General features: G+C 39.8%; 3 protein-coding genes across 3 annotated transcripts; 1 reads left to right on the forward strand and 2 right to left on the reverse strand.

Annotated features, from left to right (window-relative positions):
- The first annotated feature begins 141 nt into the window (after window positions 1–141).
- Window positions 142–1,128, forward strand: LOC117211233 (secreted RxLR effector protein 161-like). Its single transcript, XM_033454902.1, has 2 exons — window positions 142–682; window positions 1,121–1,128. Exons 1-2 carry the CDS (start codon window positions 142–144, stop codon window positions 1,126–1,128), a joined length of 549 nt encoding a protein of 182 aa, XP_033310793.1.
- A 16,368-nt stretch (window positions 1,129–17,496) lies between these two features.
- LOC117211234 lies at window positions 17,497–19,173 on the reverse strand. The gene has a single exon (XM_033454903.1). It carries the CDS (start codon window positions 19,171–19,173, stop codon window positions 17,497–17,499), a length of 1,677 nt encoding a protein of 558 aa, XP_033310794.1.
- Window positions 19,174–20,135: 962 nt separating this feature from the next.
- Window positions 20,136–21,296, reverse strand: LOC117211235. Its single transcript, XM_033454904.1, has one exon. It carries the CDS (start codon window positions 21,294–21,296, stop codon window positions 20,136–20,138), a length of 1,161 nt encoding a protein of 386 aa, XP_033310795.1.
- Window positions 21,297–22,952: the final 1,656 nt, after the last annotated feature.

Below are 22,952 nucleotides of genomic sequence, written 5' to 3' on the forward strand. Positions count from 1 at the left end.
AGTGAACATGAAAAACAACCTCATGGAACTAGCGACAATGTGAGACAATTGAGAGATAGAGATAAGATCAAACGAACCGATTTTTATGGTAACCCAGTAACGTACGTAGCGGAAAAATTACCGGTGGATTTTAACGAAGCGATGAGATCCGAAAAGAAAGAGTTATGGGAAACAGCTATGAATGATTGTAACGCACCATACAGAGAAGCCGTAGGGAACTTAATGTTTTTACAAACCGTAAGTAGGCCAGATATTAGTTTTGCAATAAATATAGCGGCGAGACACTTAGAGAATCCAAACCAGTATCAATGGAAATTAGTCAAACGAATTTTGCGCTACATAAAAGGGACCGCAGACATGGGACTCTTATATACAAAAGCAGGCAGTCTCGAAACCTTTAGCGACGCTGACTATGCAGGCGACAAAGAAACAAGAAAGTCGACATCAGGCGTTGTATGTAAGTATGCGAATGCGGCCATCACATGGCAATGTAAGCGACAACAATGTATAGCTCTATCTACGACCGAAGCTGAATATGTCAGTGCAGCCTCAGGAGCGAAAGAAATTATGTGGCCAAAGAAAATATTTCTTGAATGTAAATTAGAGATCCTCAAGTATATGCTATGTGTAGACAATACTAGTGCCGTGAAATTAATTAAGAATCCAGAATTCCATCAAAGAAGTAAGCATATTGACGTAAGATATCATTTCTTGCGAGATTTATACAATAGAGGCGAAATTGATATAACGTATGTAACAAGCGAAGAGCAATTGGCAGATATATGTACAAAGGCGTTGCCAAAACCGAGATTTGAATATTTAAGGAAAAAGTTAGGTTTGAAAAGTAAAAAAGATATTAAGAGGTAATTGTTTGTAAACATGTAGAGTTTTTAGGGAGGGTGTCGAAGTGATTATTACTTCTCAAAAAAAGAGGAAAAACTCTACATGATCTGTTTAGTCTTCTAGTTTTTTTTGTGTAATAAATTAATTTGTATGGAAAAGAGAAAAGCGGTTGGCAAATGTACTTGAGAAGGCATTGACAAATTAATTTTCAGATATTTACGACAAGAGTTAGAAAATATTAAGAGATAATTTGTAAATTTGAGATAATTGTTTGTAGGGATGTAGAGTTTTAGGGAGGGTGTTGAAGTGGTTACCACTTCTAAGAAAACTCTACATCTGGCCTTTTTAGTTTTCTCAAGCACTGAAGCCATCGACAGCGCGTAGACAAAAGACTGCGACGAAGTCAGGCCATAAACAGTAGACAGGCGACGTTGGCTTCGGGGTTTTTCAGTTATTAGGTAACACAGCTAGCGTGCGGATCTGGACCAGCTCAAATTGTATTTTTACTTATTACACTTCTATTTAGATATATTTTCTACCTTACAATTTATCCACGTGTTTTCTCTGTTTACACACCGAATAACCTCAACAGTATGGAATGATATTTTTATGAAGATATACTTTAATGATAGATTTTATGAATGAAACGTTATATAAGAAAAATTATCTCTTGTTATTCTATGAAGTGTAGTAGCTAATGAAGATTAATTTTACGAAGTATTAGAGCAAAAGAGAATTAAAAAATTAAAAAGATCTAAATAAGATTGTTCGTGTGGCTTAATTATCTCAATTCTGGTACACCATTTGTTACATTCTAACTAATTAGCGCTAAACAATAACTTGCAAATATTAAAGATATTAACATCTTAATATTAACACCTAAAGGTTTTCAGGAAATTTTATAATATTTGATTATTGTATATCTAGTCATTGATTGATAAAATTTCTTGTATAAGCATAGATCGAGGTTGACGTCATACGCAGATTGCATATCATTGACAGGTATCGTTTTAATTTATTTTATGGCTAGAATCATTTGAATATTATACGAATAATTATTTCCATTCGAACGATTAATAAATCACGTACCTATAAAAGATATATTATGAAAAAGACGTGACGAAACAAAAAAATATTGGAAATTCCGTTGTCATTAGATCAATTATTTTTGCAATGATTTTTATTTCCATGTAATTACATATGAAATGGGTAATTCATTAACATCTCCTCGAATCGAATATAATTCGTTACACTTCACAACGATTCAAATAATGGACGGGAAATATATAATAAGTTTCCTGTCCTTGCGTTAAAATAGTACTGTACAAATCAGATGATACAGGAAATACCCAAAAACCCAATTACATCCACATTGCATGACAGCACACTTGCAATGGATTTTTGTGATTTCAATGTCACAGACAATGACACAACTAATCAGAACACGTTCGAGGCTATAGACATTGAAATTACCGCGTGTTTAATACGTTTAAAGCATAAATCTAAATTTCACGCGATTATTTCTTTGTACATTGTGAAACTCTTAAATTATCTTAATCGAATAAATAATCCTAATGTAATAAAACATCTTGAAATAGACCTAGATATCTGAAACAGAAACTCGAAGGATAAGAAATCCTAAAAGGTACTAATCCTAAAATAACAAACTCCTAAATAATAAACAAGTGATAAAACCTGTTATAAATAATAAACCTTACCTGGAATAATCAAATCCTAACTAATCGAAAATAAAATAAGGCAAGCAATTCTTAATCTTTCAAGTAATTTTTCCGAAAACACAGAAAGATAGAGAAATTAAAAAGACGCAGCACAAATTGCAGCACAATGAAAGTTTCAGAGCGATGAATACGATCGTATTAAACTAAATAATTTTCAAAAGTGAAATTACACTGAAACGTATATCGATGATATTTGTCATTTCTACGATCTGTTTCGCTTGATCGTGCTTCTTTTCTGATGTAAATTCAATTTATAATACGAACTAAGTTTCCTTTATTATTATTAGTCCTGCGTCTTTTTAATTCGTCACTTCTTTTATTTCAGAACAATGACGGGCTCCAAGATGCTGTTCGGATGTTTGGCGTTAATTGCTTTTCTGCATCCATTAGTTCACGTTTGTACTTCGAGTAGTACAGCTCAAGGTTTGTACTTCGAGTTGTCTTTTTCCATGCACTTCAAATTCCAATACGATCTGGTCACGTGGCCTTCGTACAATTTCGAAATTTTACCTGTTTGGTAATCGTCAATGAAAAAAGAAGTTATGCGTGACCTCAACACATTGAAACAATTTTTATGATTCTTTATTTGCCGGTTGGTCAGCAAGTTAATGGAAAAATTTCACTTAACTATTCGCGTTAATTTCTTCGGTTTAACTTTTGGGAAATGCTTCGTTAGCTTCGGGAATATTCCAACGATTCGTTTTACGTACAAAATAAGCATGATAAATATTACATCACGGTAATGTAATATCGGAATATATTAAAGGTGTAATTTTGTCCGATTAATTATAATTTATTAATAATGGATTGAAAATACAGATATTAGTTAGACAGAGAAACGATGTTTGATTAACAGGAAAACTAAATGCAACGCTCGTATTTACAACAAATAACTTGACAACTATTTGGTAACTCTCTCTCTCTCTCTCTCTCTCTCTCTCTCTCTCTCACTAGCAACTCTAACACTCGACAACACTCGCAACTCAATTCTAACGACTCTATGCTTCGACGTTTCGATCAACTCTGATTCTCGCAACACGCACACTTTTCGATTCGCCTTGGATAGCGAAACCGTCCTTCTTCTAACGCGTTTTTAAAACGCGATGGCGCTATCACTTTCTAAAAGCGTCGTCTTTACATTTCCGATGGCCACGGGCACATCCGACTGCCAGATATACAATGTATTATAAGAGTATCATTACCATACTTTTCATGAAAAGAGCAATTTTTCTTGATAACTATACTCTGTAACATAGATTGAAGTCGCTGATTTGATCCCTCTGATATCGTTGTTTTATGAGAGTCTCGCCTGGTCTTGATTGGTTCTGTTGACTCTTATCGTTGTGAAAAATCGATTCGTTGTGTACCTTTTTTGTATAGAGAATTATTTTGTGGTAGAATATAATGTTGTAATATTTGTGGTCTTTACTTTACTAATTTTGTCACTGAGCCGCTCTTTGCTTCGTTGAGCGATTCATATTCCGCATATATTCCGTACTTGCTTCGCTTGGTACTTTTATAATTTTCGCAGTTACAATAAAAAATTTAATTCTTAACAGATTAAAGATTTAACCTCTTGCTTTATAGTGTACAATAATTCTTTTTTTTTTTTTGTATAGGTTATGTGATCCATAGTTTGAGTAAGTAGTACATATATATATATTTACGTGACAAGCTTTCATTTCAATCTATATTTAAGATTAATATTTTATCAGCTTCTGTTCGTAACAACATCGAAGTAGTCAATAAGTTTGAAGAGTATAATTAAGGAAGTTATGAAGCAAGAGGTTAAGAACAAATTCTTAAAGAGGTTATGTACAACTCAGTAGTACTGCTTTACATTACTTTGCGAATTACTTTTCAATCATAAAAATAGTTTAACAGCCACTTATAGTTACTTCCTTACCATTACATTCATTAAATTCGTTTGATTTTGTAAACAAAATAACCACGCTGACCAGTCTCTTATTTAAAATAGAATTATTTTGTCATATATCCAACAGTTTACTTTCTCTTCGTAAATATTATTAATAATTTTATCAATTTCGTATACTTCCATCCTTCGTATAAGTGACAATGAATCAGAAGAGTTTCATAGCAATATTGAACAACATACAGTCAACTACAACACCATTAGATACATTCACCATACAGTCAACTACAACACCATTAGATAACAGCAATACAATAGATTATGATTTTCTACGTGTCATTGATTCATCATCATCATTTTCCATTTTTTTAGCATATGTAAAAACCATCCAATTTAAAATGTTTAAATAACAATAGCCTATACAATATAATTTTATGTAAAAAAATTGATTATACCGTGCTTTAAAACCGTGCTTTAAAATCGATATTCGCTGAAACAATACATCGCTCTGCGCTTCCAATTTGTTTTCGCACGAAGAATCAGTCCACTCATTGTTACCGTCACCATCTCTACCGTAATCTATATTACTCGAATAAATTCTATATCTTGATTGGAAAATCACATATTTTAACGAACTTCCTTATTTTTTGTTTTTTATGACTTTAATTGGCAATTTCCATAATGTTCTATAACTTGACAATAGACTGATAATATTTCAGGATATATATATGTCGGAGATGAAAGAACACCGGAGCCTTTGGAATTTTGGATAATCCCGCAACATTGTAACCTAGAGTCTACTATAGCTGTAATTGAACAATTGTAGTTATTCAACCCGATTGTAATTGTTCGAGAGTCGTGATAATGAGCTTGGGCTCGAGGCGACAGTCAGTCGCCGAACGTAGCCGCGGTCATGGGATGAACGCTTTGTCTAACAAAGGTATGGAGTAATTCTATAGCTCTCCTTAAAAGAAATATTCGTGGCGACACGCGACAGTAAACATTCCAACGGTTTCTGTCCTGTGGCTCGCCACACGCAGACCCTATTCTTCGAGTAAGATGATTGCCAGATGTCGATGCGTCTCCGCAGTACATGTTCGGCTAGCTCGAGGGCCCGTTATAAATCTTAAGGTTTAGTTAACTAAAGTCCTTCAAACAGACAAACAGTCTTTGTCCCAACTACGGGAAGATAGGGGAGACATATTTTTCAACGAGCGGCGTCTTCCACTAGCAACTTTCCCTCGAGGGCGGCTAGCATCTTTTTCTAACCACCGATATGGAGATTGACCAATTAGCAACGCCAATTTCCCTTACTTTCTGAACGAAGGCTTTTCTCGACGAATCCGATGATCTCGTGTCCTTAGACACACCCCATTATAGTTTTCCTCTGTGGCATGATCGGGACGGGAAAGACATTCTTTCTCGCGATCTCATTGATGAAAGGAGTAACTCTTTACGACCAGTGAATATTACGCGTCCGACTTAGATTTTGTGAGTACGTTCATCTATCATCCCGTCGACCGCGGATTCGTTATTGAACCTAGGATCATTGTCATTAGTTTCTCGAGCACCTAACTACCGCGGTTACTTGTCCGGTTCTATAATAATCGTATTTGCACTAGTCAATGTCTTCTACATTGCATAACGACAACGTGTAACCCAAACGAAGATTCGTTTCACGCCCCTAACCCTAATTCTAATGTAACCCCGACATATACATACATCATGTTTTTGAGGATTCTGTAGTAAAATATATTATAATAAATTATAGGAAAAACAAACTATTTAAGAAAAAATTACCACCTTCGAGTAATAAATTATAGAAGGTTACCAATGTAATTTAAAACTTAAAACTTAAAAATAATCTATTACACGTAACAAAGAAAAAGATTTCTTCGCAAACGGTAACTCGAAAATTACAGCCATTGCTGTAGAAACATAGTTTTACAGGGAGAAGAATTTCGCTAGAAACTCTCGACGATGTCACATCAAGCGAAAATTCAATAAAGCGATTACTAATCATACTACCAGCGGCAATCGTGTTACGGCAATTCGTAAATAAGTTAGTCTTCTATTTGCAGAAACGTCTCTGGCAATATCGTCACACTCTTGATTACGTCGGCGCTATCAAATGGTCTTTGGAAGAAAGTTTTCCATTATCTACTTTTGCCCATGGCGTCGTTCCAACAAATGAATTCGAGTTCTGAATCGCTTTGTCTCGTATTACGACTTTATAACGGTGTTTCTTTAAACTTTAAACGATCGTAATAAATGTATTTACCCTGAATCATTTATAAACTGAACCGGAATATAAAATTTTATTCCGCAAAAATCATAAAGTTGAAAGTTAGGAACGAATAACAAATGAATAACCTAGTTTCAATAAAAGGCACGTGGTTAAGGTACGCCAATCCGCGTAATAACTTTGACACTCCAATTATTATAAAATATGTATCCTTAAGGGATTTTTTTGCGCGAATGCAAAATACTTTTCATACGTGCAACTGAATAAATGGGACGTGATTTTCAATATTTCTTTTTGTAGAATTTATAACAAAGTAACTTTTTCACAAATGTTTTCGCTAACATTTTTACAACGTAAATGTCTTCTTTTGTAATTAATAATTTCAACATTTCTCTGAATTTTCTTCGTTGCGATAAAAAAAATATACAAAGCTTATGACGTGCTTGTTTAAAAATATTTATACGGAACAAGACTTTGAATTTGTCAGACCAATCGTCCTAACGAACGAATAAATTAAACGACTCGTAACAAAAAATTATTCCTGTCATTGAGTTGCGTTGAGTGGCGGAAACCATTTATAACACGTCCCATACAGCGTAGATCGCATACACGTCTTAGGATGTATTTTTGGTACTTATATATACTCTATATATATTCTTACTCTATATATACTTATATGTACTCTATATATATTCTCTATCTTAGATATACCATAAAATATTTCGTAAAATCGCGTATTCGTGTCTAATGTCAGGGATTCTCTTTCCATAATTCTGCGTTTTCTATATTATCTTTCTTCCTTATCAGTAGGCATTCTCACAATTTGTGATTAATACTGCTCGTACAGGAATGTTAGGTTTTTGACGTTGTAAAATTTCACGTGAAATAATAATGCCTATATATTGACTAATTTATCAATTAATTAAATCCGTGTATATCAAGTTTTCTATAATTTAGTACTTTTGTGTAACTACAGAAATTTGATGCAATATAAAACTTGATTAAAACAGCGATTCATTAGGAAACGAGAATAATGATGCAAATATTTTTTGTAGCCATTATATAGGATTTCGATCGCATAATTAATCAGTATCAACTTACCAGTCTTTAACGGAAGAATAGAAAGAAGGGTAGGCGGTACACAGACCGCAATTATCATCATTTTCATGTAGACTGTCAAAATGCCGTACATCTTCGTTAGTCGTCAGAAGTAGCGATGAGAAGCGTAAGAGAAGTGCACTAGCCAGAAGTATCTGCGACAGAAATCAGAATACACTCGTTTTCGCATGGTTGGATCAATTTCGCGTGGGACTAACCTGATTGAACCTAAAGCGGGATAATTGTGTTAGGGAAGTGATACATTTACACTGTACATGAGAGTGTGTGTGTAAGGGCCAGAGGGCGTCAAGGTCTTAGTGGAGACAAAAGACTGTTGCCAGATGTTAGAAGAATCTAGGATAGTCGGTTGGCGACAAGCGTGCGTGCAATACGTTCTTCAGAGTGTAATATAGATGTATAACTGTTGTGTGGGAAATATAGTCAATTATTTGTATTCCCAAATCCTCGAATTTCCTTAACATGGTAGCAGAGCGTGGTTACTAGTTTTGCAAGATATTTAGTGCGTGGTTACGATCTTGCGAGTGAGTTTTCAGTAAAGAAAAAAAAACTTTCAGAGGAACAAAATATACTTCGAGCACGTAGGAACGCTTGAGTAAGAAAAGAAAAAAAAGAGAAGAATCAATTAAAATGGAGAGATCGGAAATCACGATACCTATATTCGATGGTGAGGATTATGGAATGTGGAAGCAAAGAATCACGATGTTTCTCAAATATAAGGAATGCGAGGTTGTTACAACTAGAATGAAGAACGAAAGAGACGATGAAGACTGGGACAAAAAGGATTCGAAGGCGATAAATATAATTTATAGTGCAATATCGAACAGACAATTGGAGTATGTTAGGGAAGGAAAAACGGCGTATGATATAATAAAAAGGTTCGATGAAATGTACTTGAAAGAGTCGACGGCACTGCAGATCGTATGCAGAAGGAGATTGGAAAACATAAGACTGGAGAACTACAGTGATTCAGCATCATTCTTTAACGATTTTGAGAAATTAATCAATGAATTAAAAAGTGCGGGCGCACAAGTAAGTGAGAGGGAAAAGCTGAATTACATGCTGAATACGTTACCCGAAGAATACAGCTACATAGCGGACATAATAGACGCATTGAAAGAAGAGGATCAAACGGTAGCGTATGTAAAAAATAAAATAGAGGTAGCAGAGAAGAAAAATAAATCCAATCGAGGAGAAAGGCAAACCAACGCCTTTTCTGCAAAAAAGGAAGGATGCTTCAGATGTGGAAGATTAGGACACTTTGCGAGAGAGTGTCAAAATGGCGTCCAAGCGGAAAGCAGTAACGGCTATTGGCATGGGCCAACACGTGGTCGAAACAGAGGAAGAGGGAACAAAGGCAATACGAGCAGAGGACGTGGAAACTTTCATCGTCAATCAACAACCGGCACGGGCGAGCATGGAAACTCAAGAGCAGGCATATGGATAGCAACGGCGCACGCAGCAAACAGCAGTGAGACGAATGAGATAAGTAAGAACGAAATAGTGTGGCTATTAGATAGCGGTTGTACTGATCACATAATTAATAATATAAATTATTTCGATAAATCTATCGACCTAAAAGAACCGGTAAATATATATTTAGGCGATAATAGACCGATAAAAGCGACAAAAGTTGGGAATGTTATAAGTTATTTTGAAGCATTCGGAAAACAAAATGAAATAAATATGAGGAAAGTATTTTACGCGAAAGAAATGTCCGCAAATTTGATTAGTTTAGGTAAACTAACAGACAATAAGAATACAGTTATTTCCAAAGGAAATATTGCGAAAGTAATAGATGAGGATAATAAACTTACAGCTGTAGCGTTCAAAGAAAATGGGACATATAGAATAAAAAGTATATTGAAAGGGAAGAAGCACTTAGTAAACAGCGCCGAACGTAGTGGTATGAGTAAAAAGGAAAGATGGCATAGGATGCTAGGACACGTAAATTTTAAATATTTAGAGATTTTGGGTAAAGAGCAGCTAGTGACTGGCATACCGAATGAATTTGAAAAGGAACTTTTGAAATGTAGGGTGTGTGTAGAAAGCAAAATGCATAACTTACCTTTCAAAAATAATCGAACTAAGGCTAGGGAAATAATGGAAATTATTCATACGGACGTATGTGGTCCCTTTAAGACCACCGGATTCAATGGAGAAAAATATTTCATTTCATTTATCGATGATTATAGTAAAATAGCTAGGATCTATTGTATAAAATCAAAAGATGAGGTCTTTGATTCTTTCGTACAGTTCGTAAATGAAGCCGAAAATTTAACGGGCAAGAGGTTAAAAATATTAAGATGCGATAATGGTAAAGAATATCTACATAATCGAATTGATAAATTTGCTAGGGATAAAGGTATAAGAATAAATAATTGCCCAACATACGTACATGAATTAAACGGGACAGCGGAAAGGTATAATAGAACAGTGATGGACATGGCGCGTTGCTTGTTAGCGGAAGCGAAAGTACATAAAAGGTACTGGCCGGAAATAGTTTGTACAGCGGTATACTTGAAAAATCGAATATTAGCGAATACTATAGAGAGAAAGACACCTTTTGAAATATTCTTCGGGAGCAAACCAAGTGTTAAAAATCTACATCTATATGGAAGTAAAGTTTTTGTAAGAAGGCCAGAACAAAAAATAGTTTCCAAATGGGACAAGAAGGCAGATATGGGAATTCTATTATGATATAGTGAAGTAGGATACAGAGTCTTATTAGGTGGGAAAATAACAATAGCTAGACATGTAGAGGTCATAGAGACAGACACTAAATGTATCGGTTTTGAGGAAAACTCATTAGAGGCAGATTAGAGAAATGATAGCGAAGATAACTATTCATTGGATGGTATGGATAAGGACGAGATAGAAGGTAGGGAAGATGAAAATGATAGTAGTACTGAAAGCTCAAACACAACGTCTCATCATCATTATACTGCAAGTACTTTGAATTACTGAAATTGCAGAACCATTTCCTGTTATTGAATGCAAAACATACAGCACGAACACGTTTTCCATTATCAAAAACCGCCATACAAATATCTCATCCATTGTATTAAAATGATAAGAGATAGACAAAGCACCAAGCCTGCAGCTCATAATACAACAAGTTGCACCAGTTTCTCAATTTTCCCCAATTATATTCAATGTTTACAATAATCATCCTTCATATAAAATTGTTACCTTTATCCAGTGCATACCACCTCTCTCCCCCTCTTTAAAAATATGACCTTTTTAAACTTATTGTCTCCCAAAGACGTATTTAGCAGAAAGTATACGATATCTATTACGATCCAATTAGAAACTACCGGAGCATGTGTATTTTAAGCGGATTTTTAAACGTCGATTAAACGCGTTCTCTATCCAATCCTGGCTGAAACATAATTACTCGCACCCACAGTAACCCACCTCTAAGTCATTCCAATCAACGTACCATGCAAACACGAATCCAACGCGTTCCAGGAATACAAACAACTGCCTGTAGTTGTTTAGCTGTACACGACGAGTATAATTATTTCGGGTACTCCTCCAGTACAAAACAGACACAAAAACGACAATATTTCAACACAAAAATATTTAAAACAATAGTTATAAAAGCATGATACTTAATACCGCGCATGATATCAGGTATAATCAAAAATAAATATCTTCAAAAAAATTTCAAGTTAAATCTTTAGCTTATAAAATTATATCAAACTTGTTCAATCGAGAATCAGCAATTTCCATCGTGTTTTGACAACTGACTCATCGCTGGTATAATTCCTCGGAATTGAAAAAGGAATGTGCATAATTTTGTCCTCTGTCAACACTCAAAATATTATCTACATGCTATACTCAGGGATTCAATTTTATATTACGTTGCCTCATTTTCCATCACTGCTTTCCTACTATCAGTCACTTGAACGGTACTATAAACCAGTCTTTTATTTCCAATACTATTCTGCATACCATTTATCAGGAACAATACATTTTATTTGTTAATCTAATAAGATGCGAAGTTCCTCATTTGTCCTAATATCAAGCAATGGATAAGTGAATTGAAATCTGTGAAAATAATATAATATCGGAAAATAAGGATAGAAATTTTTTCCCGATTACTTGCAACTTATTAATATTAAATTGAATATACATATATAAATTGGACAGGAAACGACATTTATTTAACGGAAACTAAATGCAATACTCGTATCTATATCAAATAACTTTACAGTTATTTGACCACTCTCGTCACAACGAATCTAACACACACACACACTCTCTCTCTCTAACAACTCTATCAATTCTCACAACTCTACTCTTCGACGACTCGATACCTCTAACGACTCTACTCTTCGACGACTCAATTAGCTCTGATTCTCGCAACACGCACACTTTTCGACTCGCCTTGCGAAGCGAAACCGTCCTTCTTCTACCGTTGTCTATCGTTTCCCCCATACCTATGTAAGAACTACCAACTACGTGCCTTTAGTCACGTAGGCACTCTTAAATGTAAACGAACCACAGAATCACGACGTACACGGTTTTTCTATTTTCAACTAATTTCTAATTCGAATTACTTTGCGATATTACAATAAGTATCTAGTAATACGACTTCCGAACCGACGTAATTATTGCAATGATTGTTAAATTTCAAAACAATTACCTATCCATGTTAAACATATTACGTATATGTGCATGTCTAGAATTTCGATTAGTTGCTCTACTTGCGGTAGTTCGCCATTCTGGATCATCTAGACTCAACAAAGATGCATTCAATTTATCCATGCCTTAAAAAGCTCTGTAGCGTCGAAAGAGTTAGAATTTGCTTCAAACCATGTTGTTGTTTTGCTTCGGAATATCAAGAGGTATTGTAAGGAATTATAAGCTCCGGGCAAAACAATGGCGCCGCTACATGTATCCGTAAGACAAGACGAATTTGTATCTTTTGACCTCCTTCTGACGATAATGACTAAACGAACGTGATCGCAAACGATTCAGTATAAACTGTGACTAAACGTCTGTATAGATATCGTTTTGCGACAAGATCTGTTTTAAATACACTAACGAGTACACATATTGGTAGTCTCATTATTCGATCCCGTACAGCTCTTATTAAGGAAGATAGAGGCCTGTGACAGTATTCAGCATGGCCGACTTTGAACAGGGCATATTGATAAGCCAGAGTAACTCACATACAAATTTTTTTTTTTTTTACGTGGAGAAATCCTCATGGACACTCCGGTGTTGCAGTAATTGGGTAACAGCAGAGTAGTGTCGGACTCTTACCGACTAAAACTCCACGATGACCACTCGACGCGTATGACAGGGATGCTCCAGGATTCTCTTATGAATTAACTTCAGTTGCACCCCCTTCACGCGTTCTCTAGTTCTAGCCAGTCCTAATATCTCCTGAATATTGAATTGGCGTTAGGGGGGGCCATTACCCCTAGCGCAGTCTCTCCTTATTGATATTCAGTGGAGGCTTGTCTTGTGTGCTTCGACAACTCGCATACAACCTGGTGGTACAAGCTATGAAAACACTTTTCGGGACATGAGAAGACACATTAGCACAGATAACGTGCAAAAGGTATTAGAGCCCACCAAATAAGATTTGCTACAATTTGCTGTAGTTCGTCACAATAAGCCTATGAGTATCGCGTGTCAAACGATTTTCGAATTAGTTGATGCTTGGATGTTCAAGATACGGAAGCGCGGAGTGATGAGACGTTTATGTACAACTTGATCATGGTGCAACCCATTCATCAGCCAGAAAACCTCATGCACGATTTTCTAAAAAGAAAGACATTTCCTCCCTTCTTTATGCCGTACCAATCCTCTCTCGTCGTTCCTTATCTCATACAGAGACAGGCCAAATAATGTTGCCGGTGACGGCCAACAGCCTGGGTACATGTACGGGTCTCTTGCCTGCGACAGAATTTCGTTATGTGTAGTATGCGGGGCAGAAAAGCATTTTTGCCATTAATATGAACTAGAAGATTGCAGAAAAACTGTAAACATTTTCCAAATTTTATTAATTTCATTTCATTTCTTAAAGTCTACAAAACTGTTAATCAACACTAAGCAAATATACAAAATCTTGACGTACAGTATAATGGAGCGAATATTAGAAACGATACTACTAAATCTACAAGCTAAAATGTACTATACAAATTTTCTTCAAACTATAAAACATACAAAGTATATATTTCTGAAAATAAAAAATATCGGATCAAACACTCTTCGAACATACCTCGAACGCTCATTATTACGTATATTACCAAATCAATACATATAATATAATATATAAACCAAACCAATGAAAGGCGCAGAGACTGGAGAACATGGAGTCCTCGAGCGTGCAGTACGCTTCAGCATCGTTGCGAACACCAACTCCCTCCGCTTGTCCCAATGCCATCTCGTACGGTGAGACTGCAAACAAAAAATATCCATATATACATCAAGATAGTAATGCGATTTCTATTCTTGCAGCACCGACGTAATACACGGTGCTCCGTAATCGCTCGAGATTCCATTTAGTTGTTGAAATCTCTACTCATTTGGTAGATAAAACGTTGCGAGAAATCCTCTTGTCACAGTTAGGTCTTCCAAACCTGATCTCTTGCATTATTCCCGCTACTTCAGCGTTGTAACGTTCCTTTTATTTCTGCCAACTTAGGCACGACATCGTCTAAGCTGCCCACTTCAGGACACGATGGCTCCTCCCGGGGATTCTGTTGAGACGATCCCGGATTCTCCGTGTCCTCACCATTGTAGAGTTCATAATTTGTATAATTTACCTTCTTCTTCAAGCATTGTTTTTTAAATTTCTGCCATTTTGAAGCTGCTGATAATCGCCGGATGCGTAAATCATTTTTAGCTTTGGAAAGAGCGCACGTCAGCATTGCTTCAATCCGTAAATCGCGTCTGCGCATTCGGCGACACTTTGATCTTTTGCGGCGAACTTCGTCAATCCATGTTAGTAACCGTTCTGTTTCTGGCTTGTTGGCGTTTGTTTTTGAAAGTCCCTTCTTTGTCCTCGCCATGCATTCTCAACTATTTCACCCAATTATTGAGTAAGTAAAATGTATACCAACCTGTATCCGGGTCGTGTTTGTTGTAGAACAAAACAGAAGAGATTCACACAACTGCACACAAAGGATTTGAAACCACCGAGCAAAACACCCTCCTCACAGCACAGTCGTAAGATGACTAAGGGAAGTCTACGCTGCGCGTCTGAAGTCCGCTTTCTATACTCCCTCCCCTGTCTTTATGACGTAGTCTTACGCGCGAAAATGGAAACTAGTTCCGTGTAAAATCTTACGTTGGCCTTACATTCTAAGAATTTTTGAAAAATACTTCACTCCAATTAATTTTTAAATATATGTGCGACAATTTTAGTGCTAAATTTTATATATTTTGTACATTATATTAAAATTCTTGATTTACAGGAAATAATCAATAGCGTATGAAGGTGTACTGCACGTATTATTTGGCACGTACATTAATGTCGATGCAAAAATAATTATTCCAATGATTTTAAGTTACACACATAATAGATAAAGTAGGCTGTAGACTATGAAATTCGTATGAAATAAGCAGAGAATAGTTACTAAATAAATGTATATGTATATGGAACATAAATCTTGTAAAAATAATATATTAAATTACATTCAAATCAAATATATGAACAAGATCTATTGACTTTTAATTATTTTTTTGATGCACTAGTATCAAATAAAATTGCGTCATTACGAATACAAAAACAATAACGTTGATATAAAAATGTCATCCCGAAACACAGTTTGACGTGATACAAGTGTATTATTTTAATTTAAGCAGAAAATATCTAATCATATTTAACAATTTTGAAAAACATACCTCTACTAAACTATCATTATCTTTTCCTATACCATCGGCAGGGCCCTGAACAGCAAGCAGTTCAGCAGTTGTTAAAAAACTAGCCAATTGTTCCCGAACCACATTTACTTCACCCTGATACATAAAATCAACCAATGCAGCCAAATCATCGAAATTTACATTACATTACGAGATAAAAATATGACCTTTTTCATCTTAATGTCTCCCAAAAACGGATTTAGCAGAAAGTATACGACATCTATAACGATCCAATTAGAAACTACCAGAGCATGTGTATTTTAAGCGGATCTTTAAACGTCGATTAAACGCGTTCTCTATCCAATCCTGGCTGAAACATAATTACTCACACTCCCAGTATCCCACCTCTAAGTCATTCCAATCAACGTACCATGTAAACACGATTCCAACGCGTTCCAGGAATAGAATCAACTGTCTGTAGTTGTTTAGCTGTACACTACGAGTATAATTTTTTCGGGTACTCCTCCAGTACAAAACAGACACCCAAACGACAATATTTCAACACAAAAATATTTAAAACAATAGTTATAAAAGCATGATACTTAATACCGCGCTTGACATCAGGTATAAGCAAAAATAAATTTCTTCAAACAAATTTCAAGTTAAATCTTTAGCTTGTGTAATTATATCAAACTTGCTCAATTAACAACGAGCAATTTCCATCGTGTTTTGACAACTGACTCATCGATAATGTTTTTCCTTGGAATTGAAAAAGGAATGTGCATAATTTTGTCCTCCGTCCACACTCAAAATACTATCTACATGCTATAATTAGGGATTCAATTTTATAGTACGTTCCTCATGTAAATTTCGACCAATTGCGGGGAGACGTAATCGCGCGGAGAGACGTCAACGGGGGTCGTAAATCTATTACGATTTATTACGGTAGCTACGATTATAACAATCGACACCACGAATTGATCGATCCCCTGATTTCCGTTGAGATAATTGGGGTGATTGAGTTTGTATAACACTGTGATTCACAGAATTATAAATTATATATTTCCAACACTTAGATTACACTGACGTAGAGAAATAAATAGTTAACAACTTGTCGCACGAAGATGCGATAGATATGTACGCTAGAGCAGGGCTCTTATAATGGATAGGAATGTATTAATGGACTTAGCACTATAATATATTTAGGAGAGAAGATGTATGTTCGACAACACCGAGAACCGACAAAAGATTTGCGTGAAGTATGCGACTCTCGCGCTATGTGTAGACTGCCGCGTTAGGCGTTAGTTTTTAGACTGTCTGTCGCTCTTTTTCTAATACGGAAGAAAAGTTCGGTGTGGGTGTGCCCCTGTGCCTAAAGAACGCGGATTGGTTGTTCCCACTTTCGTTAGGAAAAGTGACGGTAACGAACCGCGGTGTCGATTGGTCATGACCTGCACTACTGCTCGAAGGGATGAGTAGGGAGTCTTCTACCATCGTGGTGGATAGATGACTGTGAGCGTGAGAAAAACCTAGCTCGTTTTATTACAGGGCCATTCGGATTTTCCTAATGGGTGCATACCCGCTTTCTCCGTGTTTTAAGTGCAACTAATAAACCCAAGGACCTCTCTAAAAACCGACTGTGTCTCGAGAATATTTTTAAGCTTTAGAAATTCTTCAAGACAAACGGATTGAAGACACATGGCGAAACAATACAGGGAAGTGAAAGTTATGGTGGGTCCTTAGGTTTATTGAGGGTCGAAGTGACGTTACGCAGGTCGGTTGTTGTCCGGTCGCCCGGGCTGGCGTGCAGATGTTTTAGGCGGCGTAACATCCTCCCCCCGTTGAGAGGGCACCGATCAAATTCTGGCTGTGGAGTCAGGTGTGTCGTTGGTGACCTCCTCCGCTCCGTGTGGACGTTCGGCCTCGTCTGGATCTGGGTGGATGGGTAAGGGGACCAGTCTTTTGACACCGCGGTCCAGGATGCTTGTTGCCGTCTGCACGGTAGCGGTCCGGATGATTCCGTCGGCTCCTGGATGGACCTTGATTACGCGGCCCAAAGGCCACTGCATAGAGGGTACGTTATCCTCCCTGAGGATTACTACGGTGCCTTCACGAATGTTATGTTTGCCCTTGTCCCATTTGTTGCGGCGGGTTAGCTCATTTAGGTATTCTCGATACCATCTGCTCCAGAAGTGCTGCTTAATCTGGTGAATGCGCTGCCAACTGGATAGCCGGCCTGATGGAACTGTCCTGAAATCACGCTCCCGTAAACTGGTTAGTGTGTCACCGATCAGAAAATGTCCGGGAGTGAGGACAGGAGGCTCTTTCGGATCGGATGAGATGGGAGTCAGTGGGCGTGAATTGAGAATGGCTTCAATTTCGATCACAAGGGTGTTGAGGTGCTCAAAGGTCAGGAGCTCCGTGCCGACCACGCGGATGAGATGGCGTTTGAACGCTTTAACCGCGGCTTCCCATAAGCCGCCAAAATGTGGTGAGTTCGGAGGATTAAAACGCCAGTGTATTTGTCGGTCGGCGAGAAAATTCTGTACCCTATCCTGGTGGTCGTCGGACTGCAATAGGGTCCGGAGTTCTTGCAGCTGATTAGCCCCGACGAAATTGGTGCCGTTGTCGGTGAGGATCGTTGCGCAGTATCCTCGCCGCGAGATGAAACGGCGTAGCGCGGCCAAGAAGGCGTCGGTGGTTAGGTCGCTGACTAACTCTACGTGGACCGCCTTTGTCGCCAGACAAACGAATATGGCGGCGTACGTCTTGATTTTACGTCGGTTGCGGTCCCTCCTCTCCTTGATGTAGAATGGGCCGCAGTAGTCGATTCCGACGTTCGTGAACGGCCGCGATTCGGTAATACGCGCCTCTGGCAAATCACCCATCAAGTATTCCACTGGTGGAGGGTTGGCTCTGCAGCATCGGACGCACCTTCTGAGAGTGCGCCATACCTGGCTACGGCCGTCGATCGGCCAATAGCGCAGTCTCACCGCGTATAGTGTAGCTTGTGTCCCTGTGTGATGATTGTTCCGGTGCTCTTGCTCTATAATTAGCTCTGCCACCGGGGATTTCGGTAGGATGATCGGGTGATTTTGGCTGAAGGGTATGGCGGAGTTGGTTAGTCGTCCTCCTACCCGGAGTAGCCCATCTTCGTCGAGGAAGGGGTTGAATGGCTGTAGTTTCCCTCCAACATCCTCGCTTCGACTTTTCTGGAGGATCCGAATTTCAGGCGCGAAATGACTGGATTGTAATATTTTTATTAGTCTGTTGTGCGCTGCAGTCAGTTCGTCTGTGGTGAGATGGGCAGATCGGTGTTGCTTATGTCTCCATCGAAGACACCGGGCGACGATTCTTATTAGTCTTGGCCAAGACGAGTAACGATGGAGGAGTGTGTTGTCGCTAATATTCGTCATCAGACAGATCGTCTTCTTTTGCTCGGGAGGTCGACTACCGGTGTCGGGCTCCAGACCGGCCAATAGTTTTCGCTTTGCAGGAGCCACCTTGGCCCGTTTTTCCAAATGGACGGACATAGGAATTCCTTGGGCGTCTGGCCTCGGGAGATGAGATCCGCTGGATTATCGTCGGTAGGCACATGACGCCAGTCGGAGGTACTGGTCTTGGTCTGTATCTCAGCGACTCGATTCGCCACAAATGTTTTCAAGGTGTGCGGCGAAGACCTGATCCAATGGAGTACGATGGTGGAGTCAGTCCAGTATACTATCCGCGATATCTTGGTCGCCAGGGCCTGTCGTATTGACGAAATCAAGAACGTCAAAATAAGTGCCCCGCTTAATTCGAGACGTGGTATGGAGAGCGATTTGAGCGGCGCTACCTTCGACCGCGCCGTGAGGAGTCGAGTCCAAATATTGTTCTTTCGGTCCGTCGTCCGCACGTAGACGCACGCCCCATATGCCCTTTCGCTAGCGTCACAGAATCCGTGTAGCTCAATTTTCGTTGCGGATTCTATGATGGTCTTCCGAGAGAACGTTACCGCATTTAACAACGGCAATTGGGTGTGGTATTTGATCCATTCTGTGTGTACGTCTGTCGGAAGGGATTCGTCCCAATCTACCTTCAATGTCCAGACTTGTTGCAAAATCATTTTTGCTCGAACGATTACCGGCGCGAGCAATCCTAGTGGATCATAGATTTGTGCGATGACTGAACTGATTGATCGCTTTGTAACTCGGGATGTGTCACTGATCGTCTTGACCGAATATAGTATGGCATCGTCGGCTGAATCCCAAAAGACGCCGAGTGTTTTTAACGTGGATGACTCACCGAGATGTAATTTCTGGTTGGTGTCTTCTTCAGGTAACCCTCGCAGCAGATCCCGATCGTTTGATGCCCATGTGCGGATATTTAGACCGGCTAGCTTAAGTAATTTCGTGAGATCATTCCTGACTGATAAGGCTTCGTCCTTCGTATCGGCTCCGGTCAACGCATCGTCGACACAGAAGTCTCGCCGTAGGATCTGCGCTGCTCTCGGAAATCAAGGTCCCTCGTCTTCTGCCAACTGTTTGAGACATCGGATGGCCAGATACGGGGCTGCGGATAGACCGAACGTTACGGTGTTGAGTCGGTATGTTTCGATCTCTCCGTTGTCGGCACGCCACAGAATCTTTTGATATGGACGATCTTCTGGACGTAGGATGAATTGACGGTACATTTTCTCGATGTCGCCGGTAAGGACATATTGAAATGACCGGAATCTCAATAGGATGTTTCTCAGATCTTCTTGTAATTTCGGGCCCGTATGAAGGGCGTCGTTTAGAGACACTCCCGTGGTACTTGATGCTGAGCCGTCGAACACAACCCGGAGCTTGGTGGTGTCGCTCGATTCCTTGATCACGCCGTGATGTGGTAAATAATATCCGTGGTCGGTGGCGTGATCCGTGTTGATCTTCGTCACGTGACCCAAGTCTAAATATTCTTGGATCACAGCACTATACGCGGTTTCATATTGTTTGTCGCGTTGGAATCGACGATGAAGAGAGGCGAGCCTGCTCATTGCAGCGGCCTTCGATGACCCTAGTGAGGAAAGCTTTTCGTTGAATGGTAATGCAACGATGTATCTGCCTTCCTTTTTTCGTCGGACATGGTTTCGGAAATGTTCTTCACATAGTCGTTCAGATTCCGAAAGATGAGTAGTGGCCGGTCCCTCGTCGATCTCCCAAAACCGTGCGAGGTCCTCTTGCAGAGCCGTTGTGGTTGCGCGGAACGTATTTATCGCGGTTTGGGACGTTGGACTCCCCCCGATTACCCAGCCGAACCGTGTTTTTTGTAGACGTAGTTCAGGTTCGCCTGGTTGCGCCAGATTGTCGTGCCCGATGCACAGCGACGCAAATGTTGATCCGGTACTAAGTAAGACATCGATCGGGGCTGGGCAATGGAATTGTGGATCGGCTAATTGAATATTTCTGGGTAATCCCAGACTCGAGGGGTCGATGGGCTCGCTTGGTATGAAAGTCGACATGGCCGGGATAACAAGAAATCTCAATGTTTTCTTATACTTGCCGTCCGTCGACGTGATTGTGGCCGTGGTGTATCGTTTTGCCGTGGTGCTCAAATTGTCGAGGGCTCCGATCTGAATCGCACATCTCCTTTGTTTTATACCGAGGGAATTCGCGAGCTTGTCGGTCATGAAGTTCATGCTCGACCCAGTGTCGAGTAAGGCTCGGGCTCGGGTTGGTTGTGCCTGTTTGTTCAATACCCTGATCTGTGCTGTGGCCAACAGATCATGATGCAGAGGGCTGTGGGGAGATGTGTTTGTTAGTCCGATCCCCCTTGCTGTCGTAGTCTCGGACAGTCAGTTTTGCACCGGTTGGGACTTGGACGAGGAGGTTGGGGTGGTGTTCTTGATCCGGGCTGAGCGTGACTCATACGAGGCATGCTCTTTCGTACCTCTTGGAGCCGAAGATGTATGTTTCCGTGAAGTGTCGGATGTTCATCTCGACTTGTGGAACGACCGCGACTTCGATGATCCAGATGGTGATTGTTCGGTAGAGGCTCGCTTGTGTGATGAACGACTACCCGACGACCGACCGCTCGGTGCGCGACTGCCCGACGACCGACCGCTCGATGAGCGACTGTCCGACGACCGACTGCTCGGCGACCAACCGCTTGCCGATCGACCGCTCGACGATCGACCGCTCGACGACCGTGAGTCTACCTGGGTTTGTTCGCGGTGTAGATAAGTATGGTGTCGGTGACCGCAGATACGACACGAACCCGATGTACACTGTGTCGGCGAATGTCCTCTGCCTGGGCAATTTATACACAACGATGCCTTCTTCACGATCTGAAAACGTTTGGTCGATGATTTGGCCTTGAAGATTTTACAGTGTCTGATATCGTGAGGTCCGTTGCAGGTCGGACACACTACCGTTCTGCTGGTTGTAGCAAGGGTTCGCCCATGCGGTATGCTTGTTCGCTGACTGTGGTGTTTGTGGATTGACCCTTTTGATTCCTTCGCTTTAGAGAGGAATTGAGTCCCGTTCGCCCGTGTTTTGAGAAAGTGTATCAGATGCTGATAGGATGGCACTTGTTGGCGGGGCAGTGTGCGTTGCCATTTACGCAGGCTGGACGAGGGCAATTTCGACGCGATCAATTCGATAATCGCTATATTTGATGTGACGGGCTCTTTTAGGTGTTCGAGCGCCTTTAGATTTACGCTGATGGTTACCAAAAAATCCTCTAGGGCTTCTGGAGTTTCCTTTTTGATTTCCGGATAGTTGCGCATCAAATTCCAATGGCGCATGCAGATTTGGAGGGGGCAATTGAACTTATCCTTCAGTGTGTCAAGCGCGATGGGATAGTTGGCCTATGTGAGTTCTAATGACTGGATACTCTGTGCGGCCCGTCCAGTTATAGATGAGCGTAGATGCTGGAACTTTTGGACATTCGGCAAACTTTCGTTACGGTCCACTATGGATGAGAACGTGTCGTAGAAATAGGTCCAGTTCTTGAGGGCACCGTCGAATTGGGGCACGCGGACCTCTGGAAAGGTGGTCGGCTCTGGTTTCCGGCATGTCTCGCCTGTTTTGTTGTCGACGGGGTTGTTGCTGACATTTGCTCAAAGAGACCTAGGAACCGCATGTCAATCTCCCGATGCTCTTGCGACAACGAAGCTACACGCGCATCTTCCCCCTCATCTAACCCATCTAACTCTTCTTGAACCGCGAGTATCCTCCTCCAAAGTTCATCGAACGAGCTGCGGCAAGATGTTAGGAAGATTCTGTTTGCCTTCTCAGACGTATTCATCGAGTTCGCGCTTTATGGTTGCAAGTGGACCGGCTAGGGCATAATT

Source organism: Bombus bifarius, unplaced genomic scaffold, assembly GCF_011952205.1.
Source record: "Bombus bifarius isolate JDL3187 unplaced genomic scaffold, Bbif_JDL3187 scf7180000008221_frag, whole genome shotgun sequence".
NCBI classification, from domain to species: domain Eukaryota; kingdom Metazoa; phylum Arthropoda; class Insecta; order Hymenoptera; family Apidae; genus Bombus; species Bombus bifarius.

Bases quoted from the DNA above. Each gene is read 5' to 3' on its own strand.
- LOC117211233 (XM_033454902.1), top strand. From the start codon at position 142: ATGAGATCCGAAAAGAAAGAGTTATGGGAAACAGCTATGAATGATTGT.
- LOC117211234 (XM_033454903.1), bottom strand. From the start codon at position 19,173: ATGTCCGTCCATTTGGAAAAACGGGCCAAGGTGGCTCCTGCAAAGCGA.
- LOC117211235 (XM_033454904.1), bottom strand. From the start codon at position 21,296: ATGAACTTCATGACCGACAAGCTCGCGAATTCCCTCGGTATAAAACAA.